Consider the following 23,855-nt stretch of genomic DNA (forward strand, 5'->3'; position numbering starts at 1 on the left):
CTCCTCAAACATTTGTCACTACTTTCTGGTGAAAACATTCAAAATCCTTTCTTTTAGATTTCTGAGATATATAGTATACAATTGCTGTCTATAGTCAGCCTACTGTGTACAGTTTTACAAATCCTATCCATCTGCATCCTAATACCCACTGATCAACTTTTCTCCATCCTTTCTCTTCACTGTTCTCCCTGGCCTTACTCTCAGCTTCTCTAAAATCAACTAATTTTTAGTCTTAATCATTTACATATCAGTATAGCTGTGGAAAAATCTATCCACGAGCAGATCAGTTCTATATGAACCCAATTTCTTTTTTTTTTTTTTTTGTCTTTTTAAGGCAAGATTTTGGAAATATAGATTATTCTCTTTTTAATAGGAAAGAAAAGGAACAGCTAAAGTAGACTTTTTGAAGAAGATTGAGAAAGAAATCCAACAAAAATGGGACACTGAGAAAGTGTTTGAGGTCAATGCATCTAATTTAGAGAAGCATACCAGGTGAGTAATTGTGGAGTTCTGAATGTTAAACTGCTCCATGGGACAGATTAAGTCAAAAGGTATGTGTAATGCCTGAGACAGGCTGAAGGAGGTAACTTCCACTTTCTGCATTCTTCTTAGGCCCCTGACAGCTAGGGCAACATCACTGGGTCTGGGGGCCCTAGGTACTCTTGCCATGGGAGAGAACTGTGCACTGGTTGGGGCCATAAGTGTTACAACTTTCTGCTACCCTCTGTTAGTCTTTGTTGCTGGCTGCTGCTTGTCCCCAGCATTCCTGTCAGTTTTGCCTGCTGCTCAGCTTGCCTGTCTTATTGCCTCTGTGCTATCAGGGCAGCTTCCTCCCTGCCACTGCTGCTGCTTCTCTTCTTTTTCTTCATATTACCACTCAGCAAAGGTGGACAAGACCACTCGAGAGAAAGTCTCTGTTGGGAACTGATGTTATAATATTGGGAATAGGGTGGGGGGCAGTAAGGAGAGGAGGGTGTCTTATAAAATGAGTTTAGTAGACTGTTTATATATCCAGAAGAAGAGGAGAACAACCCTGTCTGTACCAATTACAGCAGTGCCCTTATGCTTGCACCAATCGTAGGTCTTCTGTTGGGCCAAAGCTGCCTTTTCTCCCTCACCCTCCATGAAAGTGGCAGTTGGTAGAAAGAGATGGTATAAACTGCTTGCAGAAGCAGTGCCTTTTGGAACTGAAATCATGCTTTGAGTCCTGGCATGAGGCCAGTCTGACTGTCTGGTTGGCATTCCTTTGCTCAAGGCAGCTGGGGCCTGGGAGAAGGGGTCTAGTAGCTGTCAACTAGGGAGGTAAGTTTCCCTAACCCTCAACATCTCAGCACATTTAAAGAAAGAAAATAAAACTTTCAAAAGGGTGTTTACAACAAAGGCTTATCAGTAACAGTACATTTGACAATACCTAACAGTATTCTAACAATGCTTAGCTTCTGTACAAGTATCCCAGTGAATGGTGGGTCCCTACCTCTGTTTAACTATGGAGTTCTAAAATATTTTTTCTGTGTAATGTTTTCTGTGTTTTTTTTTGTTTGTTTGTTTTGATGGAACTGGAGTTTGAACTCAGGGCTTCACGCTTGCAAAGTTGGGTTTCTATCATTTGAGCTTACTGTAGTCCATTTTGCTGTGGTTATTTGGAGATGGAAGTCTTGCAAACTATTTGCCCAGGCTGGCCTTGAACCATGATCTTCCCAAACTCAGCCTCCCAATTAGCTGAAGATCACAGACATCAGCCACTGGTGCCCAGCTAAGTTTTTGATTTTCTTTCTTTCTTTTTTTAGTACTGGGGTTTGAACTCAGAGCCTTATACTGCTAGGCAGGTGCACTACCACTTGAGCCACTCTTCCAGCCCAGTGTTTGTTTGTTTTTTTTTTTTTTAAAACTAGTATTTTTCATATTTAGATAGGGGAGACTATTTTGAAGCTTTATCTTCACTGACTAATGAAATCTATTTTCTTACAGAGACTAATAATGATAATTACTTCAAAGACAAAAAATAAAATTTTGAAGGTTTTTCTTTGAGTACCTTATTTCATAAACACTATATTGTCTTGATGCTAAGAAAATGATTTTAAGACAAACAAAGATAGTAATATTAGAGAAAAAACCAAAATAACTGTACCCTAATACAGTGCCACGATAAATACATGTATCAGTTACAAGGTATATACCAATATCAGATGTGTTGAAATGTAGAAAAATGTACTTCAAATTGAGTAAATACAGTGATAACTGTAACAATAGTGGTAGCTAGCATTGAATACTTACGGTGTACAAGAAGGAAACACGTCAAGTCTTTTATGTGCGTATTCTCATTTAATCATCTTAATCCTTCAGTGTTAATGAATTTTTTAATCCCTATTTCACAGATGAGGAAAAAGACACAGAGAGACTAAGTAATCTGCTCCACGTTGCATACCTAGGAATTCATAGAACCTGGGCTTATTTTTAGGACTTTGTAATTCTACAGTCTATCCTTTTTGCTATTTCGCTACCTTCTAATGGAATACACATACACACACTATTTTTTTGAAGAGAAAAGTTGGTATAATACAAAGTGTAAGTTTCTGGTGTTATATCTTATAGTTTGAAGCTTCTGTGTGATTCTGGATTTTTGGGTAACTTTAAGGTAATTTAAGGTAAAGCAGTGAACTGGAAAAGCTGCTTTGGTCAATGAAAAGCAGTGAGGTGTAGGAATTTGCAATAATGCTGAAGAAACTTGGTAATACAATATTGCGTGAAGAAAACCAGTTGCAGAAATCTTTAAAAGTCCTGTGCAAAAGTTTTATTTTACCTAATGGATTTAGAATTGTTTTATATATCTCTAGTGAAAATAGTTTTCATTTAATCAGTTAAAACATTAAATCAGTATAGATTCTCAAAAGTATTAACATTTTTCATTATATCATCTTTACCGAAGTTAAACCTCTAGTATTTGCTACAAGGACGTTTATTTCTTCATAGTTCTCATAAATGTATGATTCTTTCTAAGTCAAAGGTAAGTCTCAGCTTTAGAGAGCTTTTAATTTCTAAATTTTCAAATTTGCTTTTAAATATCTAAAGTTTAAACAAGTTACTTATATCTAGCATTCCCTCCACCCCATCCCTCAATGTAAAAAAATGCTAACATTTTCTGTGTTTTCCTGTTCAAATGATTGTTTTGCAGTAAGAACAAGTACTTTGTTACATTCCCATATCCGTATATGAATGGGCGTCTTCATTTGGGACACACGTTTTCTTTATCGAAGTGTGAGGTAAAGCTTCTTCTATATTTAATACAATGGGATGGAGGGTCCTTAAATACTATATTGGCGGGGTACCAGTAGCTCACCTCTGTAATGCTGTCTACTTGAGAGGCTGAGATTGAAGGATCACAATTTGAGGCCAGCCCAGGCAAATAGTTCTCAAGATCCTAACTCCAGAATAACAAGAGCAAAATGAACTGGAGGCTTGGCTCAAGTGGTACAGCGCCTGCTTTGTAAGCATGAAGTTCAAACCCCATTCCCACCAAAAAAAAAGAAAAAGAAAAACTTTTGAAGAAATTGGCATATGTAGAATTTATTTCCTGTTAAAGGAACTCAAATTTCCTTAATTATAAGCATAATTTTAATATACAGTTAATTGAATTTTTATATCGTGTGTATAGTTGTGCATGGTTTTGTTCAAAATTACTGGGTTGGTGATAAAACAATTAAAAAAGAGTGGCTCAAGTGGTAGAGCACCTGCCTATCAAGCTTAAGGCCCTGGGTTCAAACACCAGTACTGCAAAAACAAAACAACAACAAACCAAAAAAGATGATATATCAAAAAAAAAAAGCTGATTGTTGGTGGCTCATGCCTTTAATCCCTGCTACTTGGGAGTCAGGATTGATGTTCAAGGCCAGTTCACGAGATCCCATCTCCAAAATAACCAGAGCAAAATGGACTGAAGGTGGGGCTCAGGTGGTACTGTGCCTCCTTTGCAAGTGTGAAGCCCTGAGTTCAAACCCCAGTCCCACCAAAAAGGAAAACAAAACAGAACAATAAGAAAAGGATAGAATGTTAGAATTTTGCAGTGATGGTAAAATCTAATTGGTGTTCTAAAGGAAGATATGAAGAGGAAAGTGAATCAAAAGTTAGCATTTGTATTCATCTATCTTTTATATTTGTAATTTAAGTTTATTCTTCTTCTTCTTTTTTTTTTCTCTGTAGTTTGCAGTAGGGTACCAGAGATTAAAAGGAAAAAGCTGTCTGTTTCCCTTTGGCTTACACTGTACTGGAATGCCTATTAAGGTAAGGTTGCTGATAGGATTGCTTTCTACTCTTTTTGGCTCAGAGTAAATATAATACCCAATTGAAGATCTTGAAATAGGATTTTCAAATACTGCCATATTATATTAAAGCTTTTGTGAAATTAGTTGAATTTATTTTAGTGAAGATTACTTTAAAAACATTTGAAGAAGTACTTAAATAAAAGGCACACAGTAGCCAGGGGTGCAGGCCTGTGATGCCAGCTTTTGGGAATCTGAAGTAAAAGGATAGTCAGTTCAGTGCCAGCCTAGTCTACATAGTTCCAGGGCAGCCTGGGCTACACAGGATGATGCTATCTCAAAAAGAGGGGAAAAAATAAATGCCAAAAAATCCCCAAAACATGCACATGAAGGCCTAAGTGATTTCTAAGTAGTTTTGATATCTTTTGAATACCTTGTGTATTCATGTCTATGTTTGAATTAGGTAATAAGTAATTTTTAATAAGTACAATTACTTCAGCATTTGTGACATATGTACAATGATGGCATGAAGTAACAAACAGTTGTATCATATTGTATATTTTTTAAACGTCTTAATTTGTAATAAACCTATAGTAGAAATAATTCTCAACGAAGGGTGGACCAGAAAACTAGAGTTGAAAAGATTCCCTAAAAGCAACAGAATTAGCTATTTCTTTTTATTTTCCACCTTTTATTTTGACAAAGGTCAAAATGTCAAACCTATAAAAAAGGTGAGAGGATAGTACAGAGAGCCCTTCTTATACCTGTACCAACTAAGTCACACCCTGCACAGAGAGTGGCCAAGTATTCTCTTTATTTCCTTGTTTTTTTTCTTTACTTTTTAAAAATTTTTGATTTTGTATTATAGGCGTGTGCTGACAAGTTGAAGAGAGAAATAGAGCTGTATGGTTGCCCCCCTGATTTTCCAGATGAAGAAGAAGAAGAGGAAGAGATTGATGTTAAAACAGAAGATGTAGTAATTAAGGATAAAGCTAAAGGGAAAAAGGTTTGGTGTTTGTTAATACTTATTTTGGCTGGAGTTTAACATTTATATTTATCTGATTTATAGGTGCATTACCAACACTAGCACAGTGCCTACTGATATGTATTTGATGGTTTAAAAACGTGTCAAATCCAAAAATCCTTCTGATTTTTTTTTTTTTGCCTTTTTTTCCTTTTTATTTTGGAGATAATTTTAGATTTGAAGAGGAGTTGCAAGATAGTACAACTTATAACTTTATAACTTTACCTACTTCCCCTAATGTTATAGTTTATATAACTATGGCATAATTCTCAAAACTAAGGAATTAACATTAGTATTATATTATTTATAAACTGCAGACTTCATTTGGATTTTTACTTTTTTTACAGTACTGGGGTTTGAACTCAGGGCCTACATCTTGAGCCATTCTACCAAACCCTTTTTTTTTTTTTTTTAAGAGCTTTTTTTTTTGAGTTAGGGTCTTGCCAACTGTTTGCCTGGGGTGGTTTCAAACCTCGATCCTCATCTCTGCCAACTGAGTAGTTAGAATTACAGGTGTGAGCCTGGATTTTTTTTTTTTTTTTTTAAGTGCTGTCCTTTTCTGTTTCAGGTCTGATCTAGGATCCCACATTGCATTAATTGTCATGTCCCCTTAGTGTCCTCTCTGTTAATTGTCTTCTACAACTTTTGATACTTATAAATGGTATAGTTCAGATAAGTAATTTATAGACTGTTTTGGTCTTTTGTGCTGCTGTAACAACAGAGTACTACAGACTAATTTATAATGACCAGAAATGTATTGGTTCATTGTTCTGGAGGCTAGAAAGTCCCAAATTGAGGGGTTGATATCTGGGGAGGTACTTGCTGTGTTATCCATGATGGTAGGGTAAAAAGAGAGAGGCAGAGCTGGGTGCCACTGGCTCACATCTGTAGTTCTAGCTACCTGGGATGTGGAAATCAGGATAGCGGTTCCCAAGCCAGCCCAGGAAAATGGTTTGTGAGACTCGATCTTCAAAAAAAAACAGTGCAAAACAGGGCCAGCAAATGGCTCAGGTGGTAGAGTGCCAGTCTAGCAAGCGTGAGGCCCTGAGTTCAAACCCCAGCACTGCTAAAAGAGAGACAGACAGACAGACAGACATGCAGACAGGCAAGAGAGAGAGAAAGATTGAGCAAGCCTGTGTGTAAAAGGGGGCCAAATCTGTCCTTTCATATGAACCCACTTTGTGATAATGCCATTAATCTGTTCATAAGGGCACAGCCCTCGTGGTCTACTAACCCCTTGAAGATTCTGTATTGGACTATTACATAGGAGTTTTAAATTTGTCATAGTGCTTTGGGGACATTCAAACCACAAAAAACAGACTGTATTTCAGTTTGGGTTTGACTGATGCTTTTCTCATTGTTAGAAGTTACTAAGTTTTGGGAAGAATATCAGAGTTGATGTGTCCGTCTCAATGCATCATATCAGGAAGTATATGATGTTGATGTTAATCTTCATCATTTTGTTAAGGTGGTATCTGCCAGGCTTGTTTTTTTCTTTTCTTTTTTTTTTGGTGGGACTGGGGTTTGAACTCAGGACTTTGTGCTTGCAAAGCAGGTGCTGTACCGCTTGAGCCGAACTTTGCTTTGGTTTTTTTCTTTTTTTGGATATGGGGGCGTCTCACAAACTATTTGCCTAGGCTGGTCCCGAACTGTGGTCTTCCCAATCTCAAGCTCCCAAGGAGCTAGAATTATAGGTGTGAGCCACTGGTGGCTGGCTCTGCCAGGCTTTTCTACTGTAAAAATTTCATTTCTCCCCTTGTAATTAATGTATATTTTGGGGGAGATACTTTGAGGCTATGGAAATAACATTTTGTTTCTTTTTAAATATTTGCTCATTGGGGCTGGTGGAATGGCTCAAGTGGTAGAGCGCCTGCTTAGCAAGCATGTGGCCCCAAGTTCAAATCCCAGTGCCACTAAAAAGTAAAATATTTGCTCATTAATTTTAGTATTCATCTTGCTTACAACAATTATTACTGTGGTGTTCTAATGGTGATTTTCTATTTGTCATTTTATGTTTATTATCTAGAATGATAAGCTCTAGAAGAGTTGTCCTTTTATCCTCCATTTACTTTTTCAATCTTTTTTGTATCAGTATGTATTCATGGATATTTATTTTATTCTTTAGGCTATAATCTAATACTGTTAAGGGCTTTTTCCATGGCATTTGTTATTACTCAAATTATTGGTCAATGGGAGTTCTTTTTTTATTTTTAATTTTTTTCTAGTATTACACAGAGCTCTAGGCCTGTCTTGTATTTTCCCTGTTTCAGTCCTGGAATCAGCCATGGCTTGAGAGCTCCTTGGCTTCTTCAAGGAGCCCTTATTCCTTCTATTGAAGAATGATAATTAGAAAGTAAGGTCTGGGTGCTAGCTGTGCTCATTGCTGCTACAGGCACTGCTTCTAGAGCAGGGATGTGTATAACATGTCTACTAAAACATGTGTGCACACATGTCTATTTGTCTGTCTGTGTATACAAATGAGTTCATATCAATATCCCTGGCTCCCTTTTAGCAACACAGGGCTCATTCTGGCATTTTCCCTTTGCTTATGTGACAATAACAATCAGGAACCAGACTCATGCTATCTACAGTGTACTTACTTACTTGTTCAGTCCTAGTCTAGTAGTAAAGTAGTTTCAGAATTGTTAGCTTGTACCCTTTGAAGAGACAGTTTTATTAACTAAAGTACAGTTAATATTTGTGTGTAGTTCTTTTCGTCTTTAGATTCTGGTCAACATTCTTTTTCAAAATTGCTTAGATCAGCTCCTTTCTTCCCCAACCCACTAGTGTAGTTATGTCATGTATTCGTGATATAGTTAGATACATTCTTTATGGTCTGCATCCCATCCTATATTTTGCCCACATCCTGGTTGAATTGCAAAAAATTTACATAAAGTAAAATTGCTCTTTACAATTGTATGTAGTTCTGTGGGTTTGAGAAATGAGAAGTTAGGTTTCTACTGCTACGGAACCCTGTGGAACAGTTCCATCACACTCAAAAGTCCTCGTGCTGCTCGTTTCCAGTCTTACATGTTAACTCCATTTCTTACATCCACACCCCACCCCCCGGCTTTTGGTTGTCTTTTTGATACTCGTAAACATTTGAAAAGGAGGAAACTCTTGGTAGTAGTTTATTTTAGCTTAAAAAAAAAAAAAGATGTGTGTGGTATTAGGAAAAAGGAAGCAGAAAGTTTGGTATTGATTTTATCTTTGCAACTGGTAGTTCTTTGTGGTTCTATCCATTTAGTTATCATTGGTGTCAGTGTCCTGGTGAATATCCTGAGTGTGCAGTTTGATAGACTAGTATATCTGACTCTTGCTGTGTTCTGATGTATCAACAGCAGTGCTTGGAATTTTAAAAAAAAGTTAGCAAATGGGATTTATTCACTTAAAATTACTGTGGTCCTGGAATGTTAAGCAGTTGTTGGGTATTGTTTAATGGAATTTGTTTTTGCCTGTTGTTTTCAGAGTAAAGCTGCTGCTAAAGCTGGATCTTCTAGATACCAATGGGACATTATGAAATCTCTTGGACTGTCTGATGAAGAGATAGTAAAATTCTCTGAAGCAGAACATTGGCTTGATTACTTCCCACCAATGGCTATTCAGGATCTAAAGAGAATAGGTTTGAAGGTATGCCATCAGCTCATAGTTAAAGAAAATAGGAAGAAAGAATTTATATTCATATAATTTTAAAAGATGTGGATCAACTCTTAAATTTAGAATAATATATTCTACTTGAATGCCATTAAAGAATTACACTGTTATTGTCAGATTAACACTTATTGGGATTCAATATGAGCAAATAAACCCCTTAATATTTGTCTTATTGAAATGTATATTAATACATTGGAAGTTAGTAGAAAAGGGTTCTATTCAAAGAATATAAAGAAGCTGAAAGTAAACTTCAGTACTTGGGAGTACTTAAAGGTATTATTTAATTCTTCTTAATTTATTCTAATTCCTATATGTTTGTTTATATGTCAATGTGTATATTTATAAGCTCACTAATTATAAACAAATTATTATAGTAATTGGTATATGATTAATAAGAAGGACTTGAAAACTTTTTTTTTTTTGGTGGGACTGGGGTTTGAACGCAGGGCTTTGCACTTGCAAAGTAGGCACTCTACTATTTGAGCCATACCTCCAGTCCATTTTGCTCTGGTTATTTTAGAGATGGGATCTTGTGAACTATTTGCCCAGATTGGCCTTGAACCTTGATCTCAGACTCCCAAGTAACTAGGATTGCAGGTGTGAGCCACTGACACCTGGCTGAAAGCTTTTTTCTTTCAATAAAGTCATTTTGAGTTAGGGAGTAAAGAGTAGAAGAGTAAATAATTGATTCATTGGAATGCTTAGTTATAAAAATGTTGTGTATTTTTCAACAATTACCTTCTCCTTTTTCCTTCTGTAGGTGGACTGGAGGCGTTCCTTTATTACAACTGATGTTAATCCTTACTATGATTCATTTGTCAGGTGGCAATTTTTAACATTAAGAGAAAGAAACAAAATTAAATTTGGGAAGCGGTGAGTTTGCTGTCCTTAGTATGGTAAAGTAAAAATCACGTAATTCCTACACTGCAATTCAGTACCTATAGTCTACCTTTTCCCCCGTTATCCTTTCTATTTTTTTTTTTATAATTTTTTTCGTTGTGTTCTTTTTATAGCTTCTGTTTTTCTTTTTCTCTTGCCAGTGTCTTTTTTTTTTTCCAGTGCTGGGGATTGAACCCAATCATGGTAGACAAGTATTCTACTACTGAGCTGCCTCCCCAGCCTCTTGCCACTGTCTTAATTTCTCTAAGCTGCTGGGCATAGTGGTTTATGCCTGTAATCTCAGCTACTTGGGAGGCAGAGATAGGAGAATTGGGGTTTGAGGCTAGCCCAGGCAAAAGTTAGTGAGACCCTCAAAAGCAATCTGGGCATGTTGATATACACCTGTAATCTCAGCTACTTGGGAGGTAGAGGTAGGATAGTGGTCTGAGGCAAGCTCAGGCAAAAGCACAAGTCCCAATTTAAGAAACAAACTGCAAAACTCAGCACAAGACTCAAGTGGTAGAGTGCTTGCTTGACAAGCTCAAGTTCAATTCTCAGTACCACAAAAAACAAAGCAAATTTTTTGAGCTGCCTTGTGTTTGTGACTAGAATCATAGAGAATGGAATGATTCTGCTCAGTATTCCTGACCAAGTAGAAAAATAGTTACTTTATGTTTTAGTTTATACTTTTGTGTTTTGTTAAGATTCTTCCTTGATTATATTATTAATTAAAAGCTATTTGCAGTTCATAAGTGAATTTATATTTTAGAATGTTTTGTTTCATGCCACAAAGCAAGTGTTTGTATTTAGTTCATATTTTTTGGTGACATTACTTTTGATGAAGGTAAAAACTTCTTTAGTAATGAGGTTGACACAGTTACTCAGAGTTGTAGACATTTTCTCAGAAGTTTTAGTTATAAGACATGTTTGTAAGATGTTGGCAGCACTGGAAAATAGATTAGGATGTAGTTCGAATGTTATAATAATATTTGCTACTTATTTCTTTTTTAGATACACTATCTATTCTCCGAAAGATGGACAGCCTTGCATGGATCATGACAGACAAACTGGAGAGGTGATTACATGCGATGTAGAGTACTTACTATAATAATCCTTAACGTGGCCTTCAAATTCTAGCTCAGAAACCTAAAAATGACTTCCACTGCAGTGCTGAGGCATAGAGTCATGGCCCTCTGCTGGATGTGAAAACAGAGATAGAATACTATTATAGGGACTTGTGTCTTGTCCAGGACCTGGTTACTCTAAGAGTAGTCTGTGGACTAGCTATATCAGCTTGTTACAAAAAAGCACGTTATTGAGCCTCACCCCACAATTGCGGAACTCTGGGGGTAGGGCCCAGGAATCTGTTCTTTTATAAGTTAATGTGATTTATATTCATGTTAATGTGTCAGAAGCAACATTTGGAAAATATACTGCCCTAAAAAGAGTGTGGGGGCTGGGCACCAGTGGCTATAATCCTAGGTACTCAGGAGGCAAAGATCAGGAGGATCGAGGTTTGAAGACAGCCCAGGCAAATAGTTTGAGACCCCCATCTTGAAAACACCCATCACAAAAAGGACTGGTTGCGTGGCTAAAGGTGTAGGCTCTGAGTTCAAGCCCCAGTACTGCAAAAAAAAAAAAAAGTGTACACAGATTCCATTTATATTTGTTTTGATCATGTGCCTCCTTATTTCCAATGTACTTGTAGTACATTGCATGACATCATTTCCCTTTACATCACTGTAGACCTTATTCCTGGTAGTACTTGAATAAAACAAGGGTATTTTGTCTAAAGTCTTAGCACAGTTAATCAATGCCAGCATCGGAGCCTATAAGCTCTGTTTTAGTCCATTTTCCATTACTATAACAATTCTATAGGCTGGATAATTTTTAAAGAGTAAAGCCTTATTTAGCTCACAGTTCTGTAGAATGGGAGATCCAAGATCAAAAGAATACATCTGGCGAAGGCTTTCTTGCTGGTGGGGAGTCTTCAGAGGTGGAGCCTGACATCACATGAAGAGAGGGGCATGTATGAGAGACTGAGGCAACCTGGCTTTCATAAGAGAGCCACCCTCAGGATAGCCCATTAGCCTATTAATCCATTAATCCATGAATTGATTAATCCATTTATGATCTAAATACTTCTCATCACTCCCATCTGGCTCCATCTCTTAATACCTTACAATGGGGATTGCATTTAAAAATGAGTTTTGGTGATCATATTCAAACCATAACAAGCTCCTATGAGTACATCATTCTTTTATTACCATCTTTGAACATATTTTAGTCTAGCAACTACTTTTCAAAATCAGCCTCCAGTTCTGATGTTACTTGTCTGTTAGGAGTGAATTGAGTAAAATTTAAAAGATGTGAGAGACTTTAGAAGGTCTAGTATAGTTTTAATTGAGCATCCTTAGTCCAAAAATCTGAAATGTCCCAAAATTTCAAAAGTTTTTGAGCACTGTCATAGTACTCAAAACATTTTGGATTTTGGAGCATTTCAGATGCCAGTTTCTCAGATTAGGGCTGCTTAACCAGTAAAGTCTACACAGATATTCCAAAATCTGAAGAACTTCTCCCAAAGATTTTGCATAGGAGATACTTAATCTGACTAAAGTGTGGCTCAAGTGGTAGAGGGCTTGCCAGCAAGCCTGAGGCCCTAAATTCAATGCCCAGTGAGTAGTAACAGTATCCTAAATTCAATAATACTTGATAGTTTTTCAAAGCATTTTCTAACTGTTATCTTATGTGTTATTCAGGGCAGTCTTGTGAGTTGCAGCATAGTTGTTTTACAGTTCAGGAAAGAAAAGCTTTGAGAGATTGTGACTCCCTTGGGTCAGTCATTAGTAAGGGATCAAGCTGAGTTTGTTTGTTTATTTATTGTCAGTACTAGGGTTTAAGTTGACTTTTGTTGTGCGGTACTGGAGTTTGAACTTGGCCTTGGGCTTGCTTGTCAGGTGCTGTGCTGTTTGAGCCACGCTTCCAGTCCCAAGCTAGGTTTAGAATGTACATCATCTAATGCCTGGCCCAGCCTATATCTGTGATGACTACTGTTTGAGACCTGCCCTGGGGGACAGGATTGGAGGTGGTTGTGTCTTCACTGTCATTTTGGTAAACACCCATTCTGGCTCATGATACTAAGTTCCTCCTTAGATACTAGACTTCTGTGTGAATATGTCCACCATACCAATGTCAGTCTCTGTACTGGAAGAAAGAATTATTCTAGCAGTACAGGAAACCACATCAGAACTTTGAATCAGATCTCCCACATAGGTTAGTAAATTTAATCCAAGTCTTTTTTCCCTTATATTTTTGTTTTATTTGTTTAGGGTGTTGGACCTCAGGAATATACTTTAATCAAATTGAAAGTACTTGAGCCATATCCACTCAGATTAAGGTAGGTTATTGTTTCATTGTTTCTGAACAGTTAACTAGGGAATCCACAATGTTTTTAATGTGAATGCATACTTTTTTCTTCTTAGTGGCCTGAAAGGTAAAAATATCTTCTTAGTAGCTGCTACTCTCAGACCTGAGACCATGTTTGGACAGACAAATTGTTGGGTTCGTCCTGATATGAAGTACATTGGATTTGAGACTGCAAGTGGTGATATATTCATTTGTACCCAAAGAGCAGCCAGGAATATGTCATACCAGGGCTATACTAAAGATAATGGAGTTGTACCTGTCGTTAAAGAATTAATGGGGGAGGTAAGTTGTGTAGCACACTTGTTTTCGCTCATGTAGTTACAAGAAAATTTCAGCGATGAAGCTTGAGAAAAGAGCATTTGAGAAAAACTTTTTTTTTTTTCAGTTTATTTATTTGTTGTGGTGGACTAGAACCCAGAGAGAGAAAAACTTTTTAATTGAAATGTACATGTAATAAAGTGGGTAAGTCATTTGTATTTTGCTGAGTTTTCATGTATATCTGCTTAAGTAAGCATTACCCAAATCAAGATCCAGAACAGTCCCAGTGGCTCTCCAAAAGGTTCTATCATATTATTACACACCAACTCCTTTAAAGAGAACTTTTACTTGACTATACCAAAGAGTAGTTGCTGTTCTTGAATGTTACATCATGGAATTTATGTAGTGTGCATACTTTTGGGTCTGGTTTCTTTTGTTCATCATTATTTATGTGATTTCTGTACATTGTGTATAGGAGTTCTTTCTTTTTTTTAATTGTTGTAGTATTCGTTTCATTATGTGTCACCAAACTAGCATTTTTTAACTTTATATTTCAACTCAGTAAGTATTTGGTTGAAAACAACAGTCTTCCCTGAGAGATTTAATACTTACACTGGAATTGTGTTTACTTTTTGAATACTATTTCTTGTTCTGGGATTACTAAATTAGGAATTGTAACTGCTTTGTTTCTGAAAAGCAAGTCTTGGTTGATGTTAATTAAACCTGAGCAGTTATGTAGTTCTTATCTTCATAATTTATTTAATTACTAGCATTTCTAAGATTGTTTTCTCTTATTTAGTTAATAATGATCTTTGGTATCTTAAGTATGTGATCTTTTAAAAGAGAAATATGAGTAAAGTACTGCCTCTCTTTTTAAGCTCTATTATATTGTTATATATACATAAGGCTCAAAATTCAAAAACACAAAAAGATGTAAAAGATACCCTTTGTGGGTTGGGGTGTAGCTCAGTGGCAGAACATTTTCCTAGGATGTATGAGGCTTTGGGTTCAATCCCAAGCACTGTCAAAAAAAGAAAAAGGAAAAAGATGCCCCTAGTCACTTAGTTCCCCCTTTCAGGGGTAGTTAATAATATCTGTGTTTTGTATGTCCTTCCAGAAATATTTTATGTGTAAACAAGCAAATATATGCATATGTATTCTTTCTCCCTCTTGTACACAAATGGCAATATACTTTATATATGTGCTGCATCTTGCTTTCTTTTATCAGTACATAAATAGCTTCCTTTTTCTGTCTTTTTTCTTTCTTTTTTTTTTATAGCTACATATTACTCCATTGTTTGGCTGTATCACAATGGATATTTGAATTGTTTCTTGTCTTTTTCTTTAAGAATCTGTTACCACATCTCATTAGTTCCTTCTGTGGCAGTTTTGTCTGAGAAGTTCTTGGGAACATTATTAGTGACATATATTGTTTCCTGTTCTTTGTGTGTGTGTGTGTGTGTGTGTGTGTGTGTGTGTGTGGTACTGAGGCTTGAACTCAGGGCCTTCACCTTGAGCCACTGCACCAGCCCTTTTTTTGGGAAGAGTTTTATCGAGATAGAGTCTTGTGAACTATTTGACCAGGGTTGGCTTTGAACTGCAATCTTCCTGATCTCTGCCTCCTGGGTGGTTAGGATCACAGGCGTGAGCCACCAGCACCCGGCTTGTTTCCTGTTCTTAATGTACCTTCTTACCATGTTAATATGAGCAAACTTTGGAATGAGGAACATGGATGTTAAAAATTAAAAGGTAGATTTCACCTTTAAAACTGTTATGTTATTTATCCATCACCCATATCACTGTAAATTCTATATCTGTCTGTGTGTGTGTGTGTGTGTGCGCGTGTGTGTGTGTGTGTGTGTGTGTGTGTGTGTAATGGCCAGGACCTGTGTGGAATGAAAGTGTGTTCCTTACTTAAAGCGAGCAGCTGCAAAGTGTTTGTTTCCATGTGGGTTCAATATTGCTGAATCTCCAAATTTTTTTTCAAGACACTAGAAATCATTTTCACTATAGTTTATATCCATAATTATCATTTAAGATGGATGTGTAATAGTCAGTCTTGTTGATATGACATTTTATTACATGATTTTTCTGTTATTGAAAGCTTAAGTGGTTTCCAGGTTTTGCTAGTACAATTAACTAAGCATTTGGCAGGTTTCTCAAAGAAAAAATATTTCTTTGAGGGATCTGAGTTTTGTGAACATTTATGGCTGTTGCTATAGTTTCCTACATTGTTTTTCTTAAGGAGTACAATGTCACAGCGATGCCTCGGTATACTAAATTTATCATAACATTGCCACATTTAGGTATTGTAATTATTTTAAATTATTTTTAGTGTAGTAGCTATAAAATAATGGGGTTTTATTTTACTTCATATATCTTTTATATATATTTTAAATTGAAAAAAACTATATATTTATGGTGTACAACATGTTTTGAAATATGTATACATTGTAGAGTGGTCAAATCAAACTAACAAATGCAGTACCTTACACACATTTGTCATTTTTTGTTGTGAGAACACTTAAAATCGCGTAGTGATTTTCCACTATACAATACATTGTTATTAAAAGTAGTTACCATGTTGTGCAATAGTAGAGCTCATGAATTTTTTCATGTGTATTTTTGATTACTATTTTCTTGGGCTTAAGATACTAATATTTGACTTAAAATACTAATATTGCTTCAAATTTTAATGGTTACAAATATATTTCTTCACCTTTTCTGCTGATCTTCTTATGCAGGAAATTCTTGGTGCATCACTTTCTGCACCTTTAACATCCTATAAAGTGATCTATGTTCTCCCAATGCTCACCATTAAGGAAGATAAAGGTAGAGTTTATTTATTTCTAGAAATACTTTGGTAATCTCATTGTGGTTCTAATAGTGAATACTGAATACCATGCTTTCTTTTATAAGGCACTGGTGTGGTTACAAGTGTTCCCTCTGACTCCCCTGATGACCTTGCTGCCTTCAGAGATTTGAAGAAAAAACAAGTAAGTATTTGAATTTCATGTTCTTATTTTGTGTTCACCATCATTGCTGAGGTACCGCCAAACTATGCTGTTCAGACTAGGTTAAAAAGATAGACATTTGGGCTGGGATGTAACTCAGTGGTAGAGCTCTTGCCTAGCTTATAGAGGGCCCTGGGTGCAGTGTCAGTGCCAAAAAAGAAAATTAAAAAAAAGATAGACATTTATTTTTAAACTGCTATCTTTTTTTTGTTTGTTTATGTACTTACTTTCTGTGGTTGGAATTTTGAAGATAATGTTTCATGGAATTTTCAAAAAGCTTTCTGATCTTTAGATTTTCATTGCAATGAAGAGTATGAACCTTAATTTAAGTGATGTGTATTTGTGTCTGTGTCCATTTTTACATTTGGCTGTACAGTTTCATCACTTAAGACATTCACAGTAATTTAAGTTATTGAATTTTAAAAGGTTGCAGATCCCTTCTTGTGGTATTTGGTCAAGCTAAAAAATTTTTTATTTATGGAAAGGAGAACAAATAATAGTTAAAGTTTGGTTAGTAAAGTTCTCATGACACCCATCTATAATCCTAGCACTTGGGCAGCCAAAGCAGGAAAATCTCAAGTTGGAGGCTAGTCTGGGTTACATTGCAATACTCTGTTTCAAAAACCAAAAAAAGTTTGGAATTTGCTTCTCTTAATGATTATATCTATAAAGTGTTGAGCAATAATGTTAACTTTTTAAATTTTTTGTAGGCCTTAAGAGCAAAGTATGGAATTAAAGATGACATGGTCCTGCCATTTGAGCCAGTGAGTACATGGATGATTCACAGTATTCAGTCATTTCTTTCTTTTTTTTAATTTAAATCACATTCATTTCTTTATCAGAGAAGAAGAAAGAGCTAACATGCTTTCCTTGTAACAAAATTAAATAATTGATGGGAGTATGAAAATAAGGAAATTTGTTTAAGGATTTACTCACTTTAATTTGATATCTGCTTGTGTCAGATAACAGCCAGAAAAAAGCGAACAATAAGCATTTTCTTACCACCTGGCACCTGCAGTTCTGCAACAAACAGCTTTTTAGTATCATCAATTTTATATTAGCTTGTTTTTTACTATGACTGATTTCCTGTCTTCTAAAGACAGAAATTGCTATGTTACTAATGAGTGTTTATTCATAACCATAATATCTTCAACAAAATCTTCTCCAACTGTTTTGTTTCTTGTGTTTTCACATTAGTGCCTGCAGAAGAAAAATAAATTACTGGCAAAATAATTTTCATGAAGAATTCAGATGATTTAGCAAGGGATGTAGCTCAGTGGTGATAGATAGAGTACTTTGCCTAACATGCACAGGGCCCTGGATTCAATCCTCATCACCACAGAAAAGCAGAAGAAAAAAAAAATCTGGAAGAGCTGGGTGCCCATTGCTTATGCCTATAATCCTAGCTACCCAGGAAGCAAAGATCAGGAGGATTGCGGTTCACAGCCAGCCTGGGCAAATAGTGCCACAAGACCCTCTCTCAAAAAAACCCATCACACAAAAAATAAGGTCTGGTGAAGTAGTTCAAGGTATAAACCCTGGGTTCAAATCCCAGCACAGCAAAAAAAAAAAAATACAAAAAATTCCCTAAGATTTAATATAAATCAAAAGCAAGACCCTCCACGAAAATAGGTGTTTACATTGTTGCAACCTTATTTAATTTAGTTAACTATGTTGATGGAGATTGAGAGCTGGAGTAGTTGTGTAATAGGAGAGTGGGATGGGGTTGGTACACCTGGTTTGATTCCTGTGGTGAGGAGAGGACACATGCACATGCAAGTTAGTCCTCTGATTACTTAATGTGTGCCACTGCTGTAGTGATATGTAACATTTGAAATGACTTCACTGGACATTAGAGGCAAAAGGACTGTGCCCTATAGTGCCTTTTTAAATTTTCATTAAGTGTGAATATATTTTTGATATTGCTGTTCTGTGTAGGTACCAATCCTTGAAATTCCAGGTTTTGGAAATCTTGCTGCCGTAACTATTTGTGATGAGTTGAAAATTCAGAGTCAGAATGACCGAGAAAAACTTACAGAAGCAAAGGAGAAATTGTATCTGAAAGGATTTTATGAAGGTGTAAGTGGCAATTTTTATTGTTTTTATTTGATTTGCTCCATGTTCTGTGATTTTCTTCTTAATCATTTTGAAAAAGAGAAAAGAAAAATTGAATGTGGTTTCAGTAATACATTGATCTGAAAGAGATTAATAGATTATGTTTTATTTCTAAACTTCTGGTTTTTATCATGTCTTTAAGCTAAAAACATTTCCAGAAATTACATTTTTTTTTTTTGCTCTCTGGGAATCTCTAAGGAATGAATTTCTTTTTCTTTCTTTCTTTTTTTTGATGTTTTAGCAAAGATTTATTTTAGAATAATAGGATAAAATGTAGACAAAGGGGGAGAGAGGAAAAGAAACATCTCCTGGCCCTCGTGCAGGAAATGGGAGCAAAGACTAAGGAATGAATTTCTTGAGGTGATATTTAAAATTAGCTCATTTTATTGTGCTATAAACCTTGAAGGTTTATTGCATAAAAATGACTTCTCCCTTCTTTTGCTTTTAATTAAGGAGTTTATATTTCGGTTAAGCTGTTGCATTCAGTCCATTCATTTACTTTTTAATGCCCACTAAATGCCAGGTGAGCAAACAAACATGTATGGAACCTTTCTTTTCTCAATTGTGCATTTCAGTGTGGCTTAGATGTCCATGGAAAGAAAACTAGCTAGAGAAAGTGAAACTTTAACCAGATTGTTACCCTCTTGAAGTTGAAATGAAGATTTTTAATGGCTCCATTGAAAATGTTTTTTATTTTTATCTTTCCATCATTTTCCTAGATAACCAAGAATTATATGTGTTTTTTAAGTGACCTTTATATTTTGAGTGATACTAAGAGCCAACATTATATAGTACTTATACATTGACTTATTTAATTCACAGAATAACCCTGTGTAATAGGTATTGTCATCCACAGCTTATAGATTAGGAAACTGAGGGATAAAGCAGGTAACTGTTTACTCAGGATCAGTGACAGAATTGGAATTCAAACTAGGCAGCTTAGCTTCAGGATTTGTGCAATACAATCATCACTAAATATAACTTCATAATATTAAATTAAATACATAATGAAGCATTTGGTATGTTAGCAGTTGGAAGATCAAAAAATAATGTACGCCTTTTCCACCTAAAATAGAAATTATTTGAGAGAGATGTGAGAGTCAGATCAGTAGAAGCCATAAGCTTTTTTTTTTAAACCAAAGATAGCTGTAAGGGGATTATGGCCTAGGGTCGTAAAGGGTGGCAACAGAGGGTTAGCTAATATTTTGCCCTGAAATTTAATTTGCTCTTCGAGTAAAAGGCAGACTTGAAAAACATTAGGCCTGCAGCAGGCCCATAGTAGGAAGGGTTAGAAGAGAAGCATAGAGGTAGCATTTGCTCAGTTCCCTCTCCTAAAACCATAGCAATGACATGAGTTAGCAGAGCTGCATCTTCTCCATGTGGAAACCTGAAGAAGAAATGAGTATGGGTTCCTAATCAAGCTCGTAACAGCTATCACAGTTATACTTAAAAACGAGTATGTTATAAATATTAGTTGTCTGACCTATCCCAAGATAAAAAGCCACGATTATAAACGTGATAAATTTTACACTAAAAGTAGTTTGGTTTGGACAGTGGAAGTAAATTTAGTTAGGAAAAATTTGAGGGGGATTCTCAAAGCAAGTTTTAATTGTTATGTATGTATTTTTCCCCCTTCTCATCCTTTTAGGTAATGTTGGTAGATGGATTTAAAGGACAAAAGATCCAAGACGTAAAGAAGCCTATTCAGAAAAGGATGATTGATGCTGTATGTGATAGACTATTCTCTGAAGGCTATTTTGGAAGAGCTGTTAATTAATAGACTTAATGGTATTATTGACAGTGACTTCTGTGGTAAAACTTGGAGCTATATTAAAGACAGTGTGGAATTTTTGGCAGAAAATAGGTATATTTGGCAATTCATTTAGCTTGAACATCCCCAGCTGTGATGTTGATGAAGGTAGTGTTCTAATGCTGACATGTGCAAAGCACATAAAGAGAACTTGAATGATATTCTGGCAATGACTAATTTAGATACTGGTATGGTAGTCATATTCTTCTCTTGTGTGGTGCCTTATTTTCCATTTTCACCTTACTTTACTTCTCCAATTTTGTCATAACTCTCTTCTACTTAGCTACTTAACTCCTTAACTCTTCAAATTTGTATTTTTGGTAGTTACATATATGTATAATATAAAGAACTGATGGTCTGTTAGGCTTATTAAAAAAAAGAAAAAAAAACAAGTTTCTTCTCTATCCTCCCACATTCTCTTAAATTTTACTTTGTTGGAGGGAACCTCTTTTAGCTATATTGCTTTTTTTAATATTGATGTCCCCATTTTGTATAGATCTTTAATCTAAATGCTAATAGAGTAATTTTTTTTTTTTCAGATTTAGGATCAGCCACTGACTTCCTAGTCCCTCCCTTGCCACATTTGCATAAACTTCTTCATCCTCTATCTTTGTAATGTAGTTACAATTTGTGCTAGATTAATACTCATGGTTTACTTTTTTTTGTGTGTGTATGGTATTGGAGTTTGAACTCAGGGCCTTGTGCTTGCTAGGCAAGTGCTCTACCACTTGAGTCACATCTCCATCCATTGTTTACATTTTGAGATAATCCAGTTATATAGTTATGTAGTGAGAATTTTCTCTTCTGATTTTGTTTTTTTCCTGGAGTTACTGTGTTAAAAATATGTTAATATATGTTTAATGTTCTATTTCTCCTAAGTATATATTTCTTTTCTTGGTCTCTTCAGACATTTCAATATGTTATTGTTTCCATCTTAAAGAAAGCTCTCCCAGAGCCTTCTGGCTTATTTAATCTCCACTGGTTGCTAGTACTGTCCTGGTGCACTGATGCCATCTGGGATGTTTCTTTACCATTACTAAGAATCCCCTTTGCTTCTTTTGAATTGGATCTCTGTTTCCTTGATTCTGTTGCTTCTTTCTTATTTTCTCATGTTGGTGAAGCTGTGTTTCTAGTAGCTTCCCTGTGCAAAGGTGCCTGTAAGGTAAATTTTTGTGACTTTCCATGTCTAAAGTATCTTTCTTTTACATTAGTATTTGATTCACTGGGTAGAGAATTCTTGGTTGGGAATAATCTTTCCTTAAAAATGTAAGGGCATTACTCCATGGTTTTGTAGTTCACTGATACTGCTTAGTCTAACTATGTATGCTGGTGTGAAACTGTAGACTCAGCTGCTCAGGAAACTGAGGCAGCAGGATCCAAACTATTCTGGTAGTAACAGTGATAGTTTGTGACTTGTTTTGTCCCAACTCTGGAAGGTTGTAGAATCTCTTTTCCTCCCATCATGAAATTCTGAAATTTCATGGTGATCTGCCTTGATAAAGATTGATTCAGTTTTTACTCATTCTGCTGGCTGCTCAGTGGGTTCCTCTGGAAACTTGTGTTCTTCAATTTCGGGAAATTTTCTTGACTTTTTTTTTTTTTCAATTCTGGGTTTTGAACTCAGGGCCTCAGGCTTGCTAGGGAAGCTCACTAGACTTGCTATGTATTTACCCAACCCCTTTTGCTTTTTGGTTGTTTTTCAGGTAGGGACTCCTGTTTTTGCTGGGGGCCAGCCTCAGACCATGGACCTCCTACTACAACAGGAATCCACGGGTGTGAACCACCACACCTGGCTTATTGATTTAGTTGGAGGTCTTGATAACTTTCTTTGCAGGAGCTGGCCTCAAATTGTGATCCGCATCTCTGGCTCTCAAGTAGCTGGGATTACAGAGTGAGCTACTGCACTCAATCTACTTTTTGCTCTTCTTTGTGGGAGAGTCTATCAACTTTTTCTTCTTGAGTTTTAAATTTCTAAAAATTTATTTAAAAAATAATCTTCACATGGCAGTTTTCAGATGTACAAAAAATAGAGTAGTATGATAAATTCCTGCATACCTGTCACTCAGCTTCAACAATTATCAACTCGAGGCCAATTAAAGAGCTGATTTTGGGGCTGTAGGTGCAGCTCGGTGCTGGAGCATGCCTCAGGCAATCCCCATCACCACAATAGCTGATTCTTGTTTTCTGAATGATCCCTCTTTTTATGGGATGCAATTCTTATTTCATGCATATGAAGTCTTATTCTTTTTTTCTCTGAGGAAGACTTGTTATTTAAGATATTTGGGTACAAAAAGGAATCTTTTTGAGCTGGGTGTAGTGACATATCTGTAATCCCAGTTACTTGGGAGGCAGAGGCAAGGGGATCCCTAGTTTGCTGCCAGTCCTGGCAAAGGTAGCAGTGAGACCCTGTCTCAAAAGCAAAAGGGATGTAGCTCAAGTGATATATAATAGTTGCCTAGCATGTACAAGGCCCTGTGTCCAATCTCCAGCACTGCTTCCCCCTTTAGAAAAAAACCCAAAAAGGAACCTTTTTTGCTATGTGAGTAGGAATTGTCACTTGGTTGATATTTTTCTTCACCCATTCTTCTTGTCTTTGTAGATTCATTCCATAAAAAAAAAAAAAATCCTCTTGCCAATTATCAGAATTTTGAGAGGGAGTTAAAGGTCTATTCTAGCTATTTAATTTTAGCATGAAGAATTACATTAAAAATACAGAGCAGTGAAACATTTATGAATAACAATACTGAATTTTATTTTCGAAAGTTATCCTAGCCCGAAATGTTTGTACATTAAAATGTATATGTATGTATATGTATGTGTGTCTACATATATGCATATATATACACATATATATGGTATCCTTTTGTAGATTTAAATATATAGATATAGACACCTGATTTCATATATGCATGAACATTTTTTCTGGAAGAAATCACAAGAAACCAATACGGTGATGAGCTTTTTGCCTTTTTTTTTTTTTGGTAGAACTTGAGTTTGAACTCAGGGTTTCCTGCATGTAAAGCAGGTGCCCTATTGCTCAAGCCACACCTCCAGCCAAGAGATACTTATATTTTGTAAAAATAAAATAGAATTTGTAGTTTTCTAGTGGGAATCTTTCATGGCACTATAAAGTTTTAGTAACAGGGTCTTTCATGGTTAATCTTTATTAAAAAAAAAATTTGTCTGTTTTCTTTGTATTTGCATAGGAAGCCTTCCTGTCACACATTAGAAAATGCTATGAGTTTTTCATTTTTCACTGAAAAAGAATAATCAGTGGCTAGGGAAAGTAATTCACTTTATCAAGGTGCTTTTTTCAAAAGCAAGTGTTGTATAGGAGGAAAGGCAGAGAGCGTCAACTCTGGGAAGAGGGGAGACAGTAAAAAATGTGTTTTGGTTATTGGGGGTATAGCAGTTTTTTA

At 35.9% G+C, this 23,855-nt stretch overlaps 1 protein-coding gene across 2 annotated transcripts in view; it reads left to right on the top strand.

The window, feature by feature from the left end:
• Window positions 1-23,855, top strand: part of Lars1 (leucyl-tRNA synthetase 1) — a 63,631-nt gene that overhangs the window by 4,469 nt on the left and 35,307 nt on the right. The window contains exons 2-15 of one of the 2 annotated variants that reach the window (XM_074076730.1): window positions 374-492; window positions 3,173-3,260; window positions 4,198-4,278; window positions 5,125-5,262; window positions 8,749-8,910; window positions 9,695-9,807; window positions 10,825-10,888; window positions 13,143-13,210; window positions 13,296-13,521; window positions 16,242-16,329; window positions 16,417-16,493; window positions 17,222-17,275; window positions 18,450-18,590; window positions 20,275-20,352. In XM_074076730.1, coding sequence (XP_073932831.1) covers window positions 374-492; window positions 3,173-3,260; window positions 4,198-4,278; window positions 5,125-5,262; window positions 8,749-8,910; window positions 9,695-9,807; window positions 10,825-10,888; window positions 13,143-13,210; window positions 13,296-13,521; window positions 16,242-16,329; window positions 16,417-16,493; window positions 17,222-17,275; window positions 18,450-18,590; window positions 20,275-20,352 — 1,497 coding nt within the window. The remainder of the gene's footprint in view (window positions 1-373; window positions 493-3,172; window positions 3,261-4,197; window positions 4,279-5,124; window positions 5,263-8,748; window positions 8,911-9,694; window positions 9,808-10,824; window positions 10,889-13,142; window positions 13,211-13,295; window positions 13,522-16,241; window positions 16,330-16,416; window positions 16,494-17,221; window positions 17,276-18,449; window positions 18,591-20,274; window positions 20,353-23,855) is intronic. The other variant, XM_074076731.1, reaches the window with a different exon arrangement.

This window comes from Castor canadensis, chromosome 6 (assembly GCF_047511655.1).
Source record: "Castor canadensis chromosome 6, mCasCan1.hap1v2, whole genome shotgun sequence".
In the NCBI taxonomy this organism is placed as follows: domain Eukaryota; kingdom Metazoa; phylum Chordata; class Mammalia; order Rodentia; family Castoridae; genus Castor; species Castor canadensis.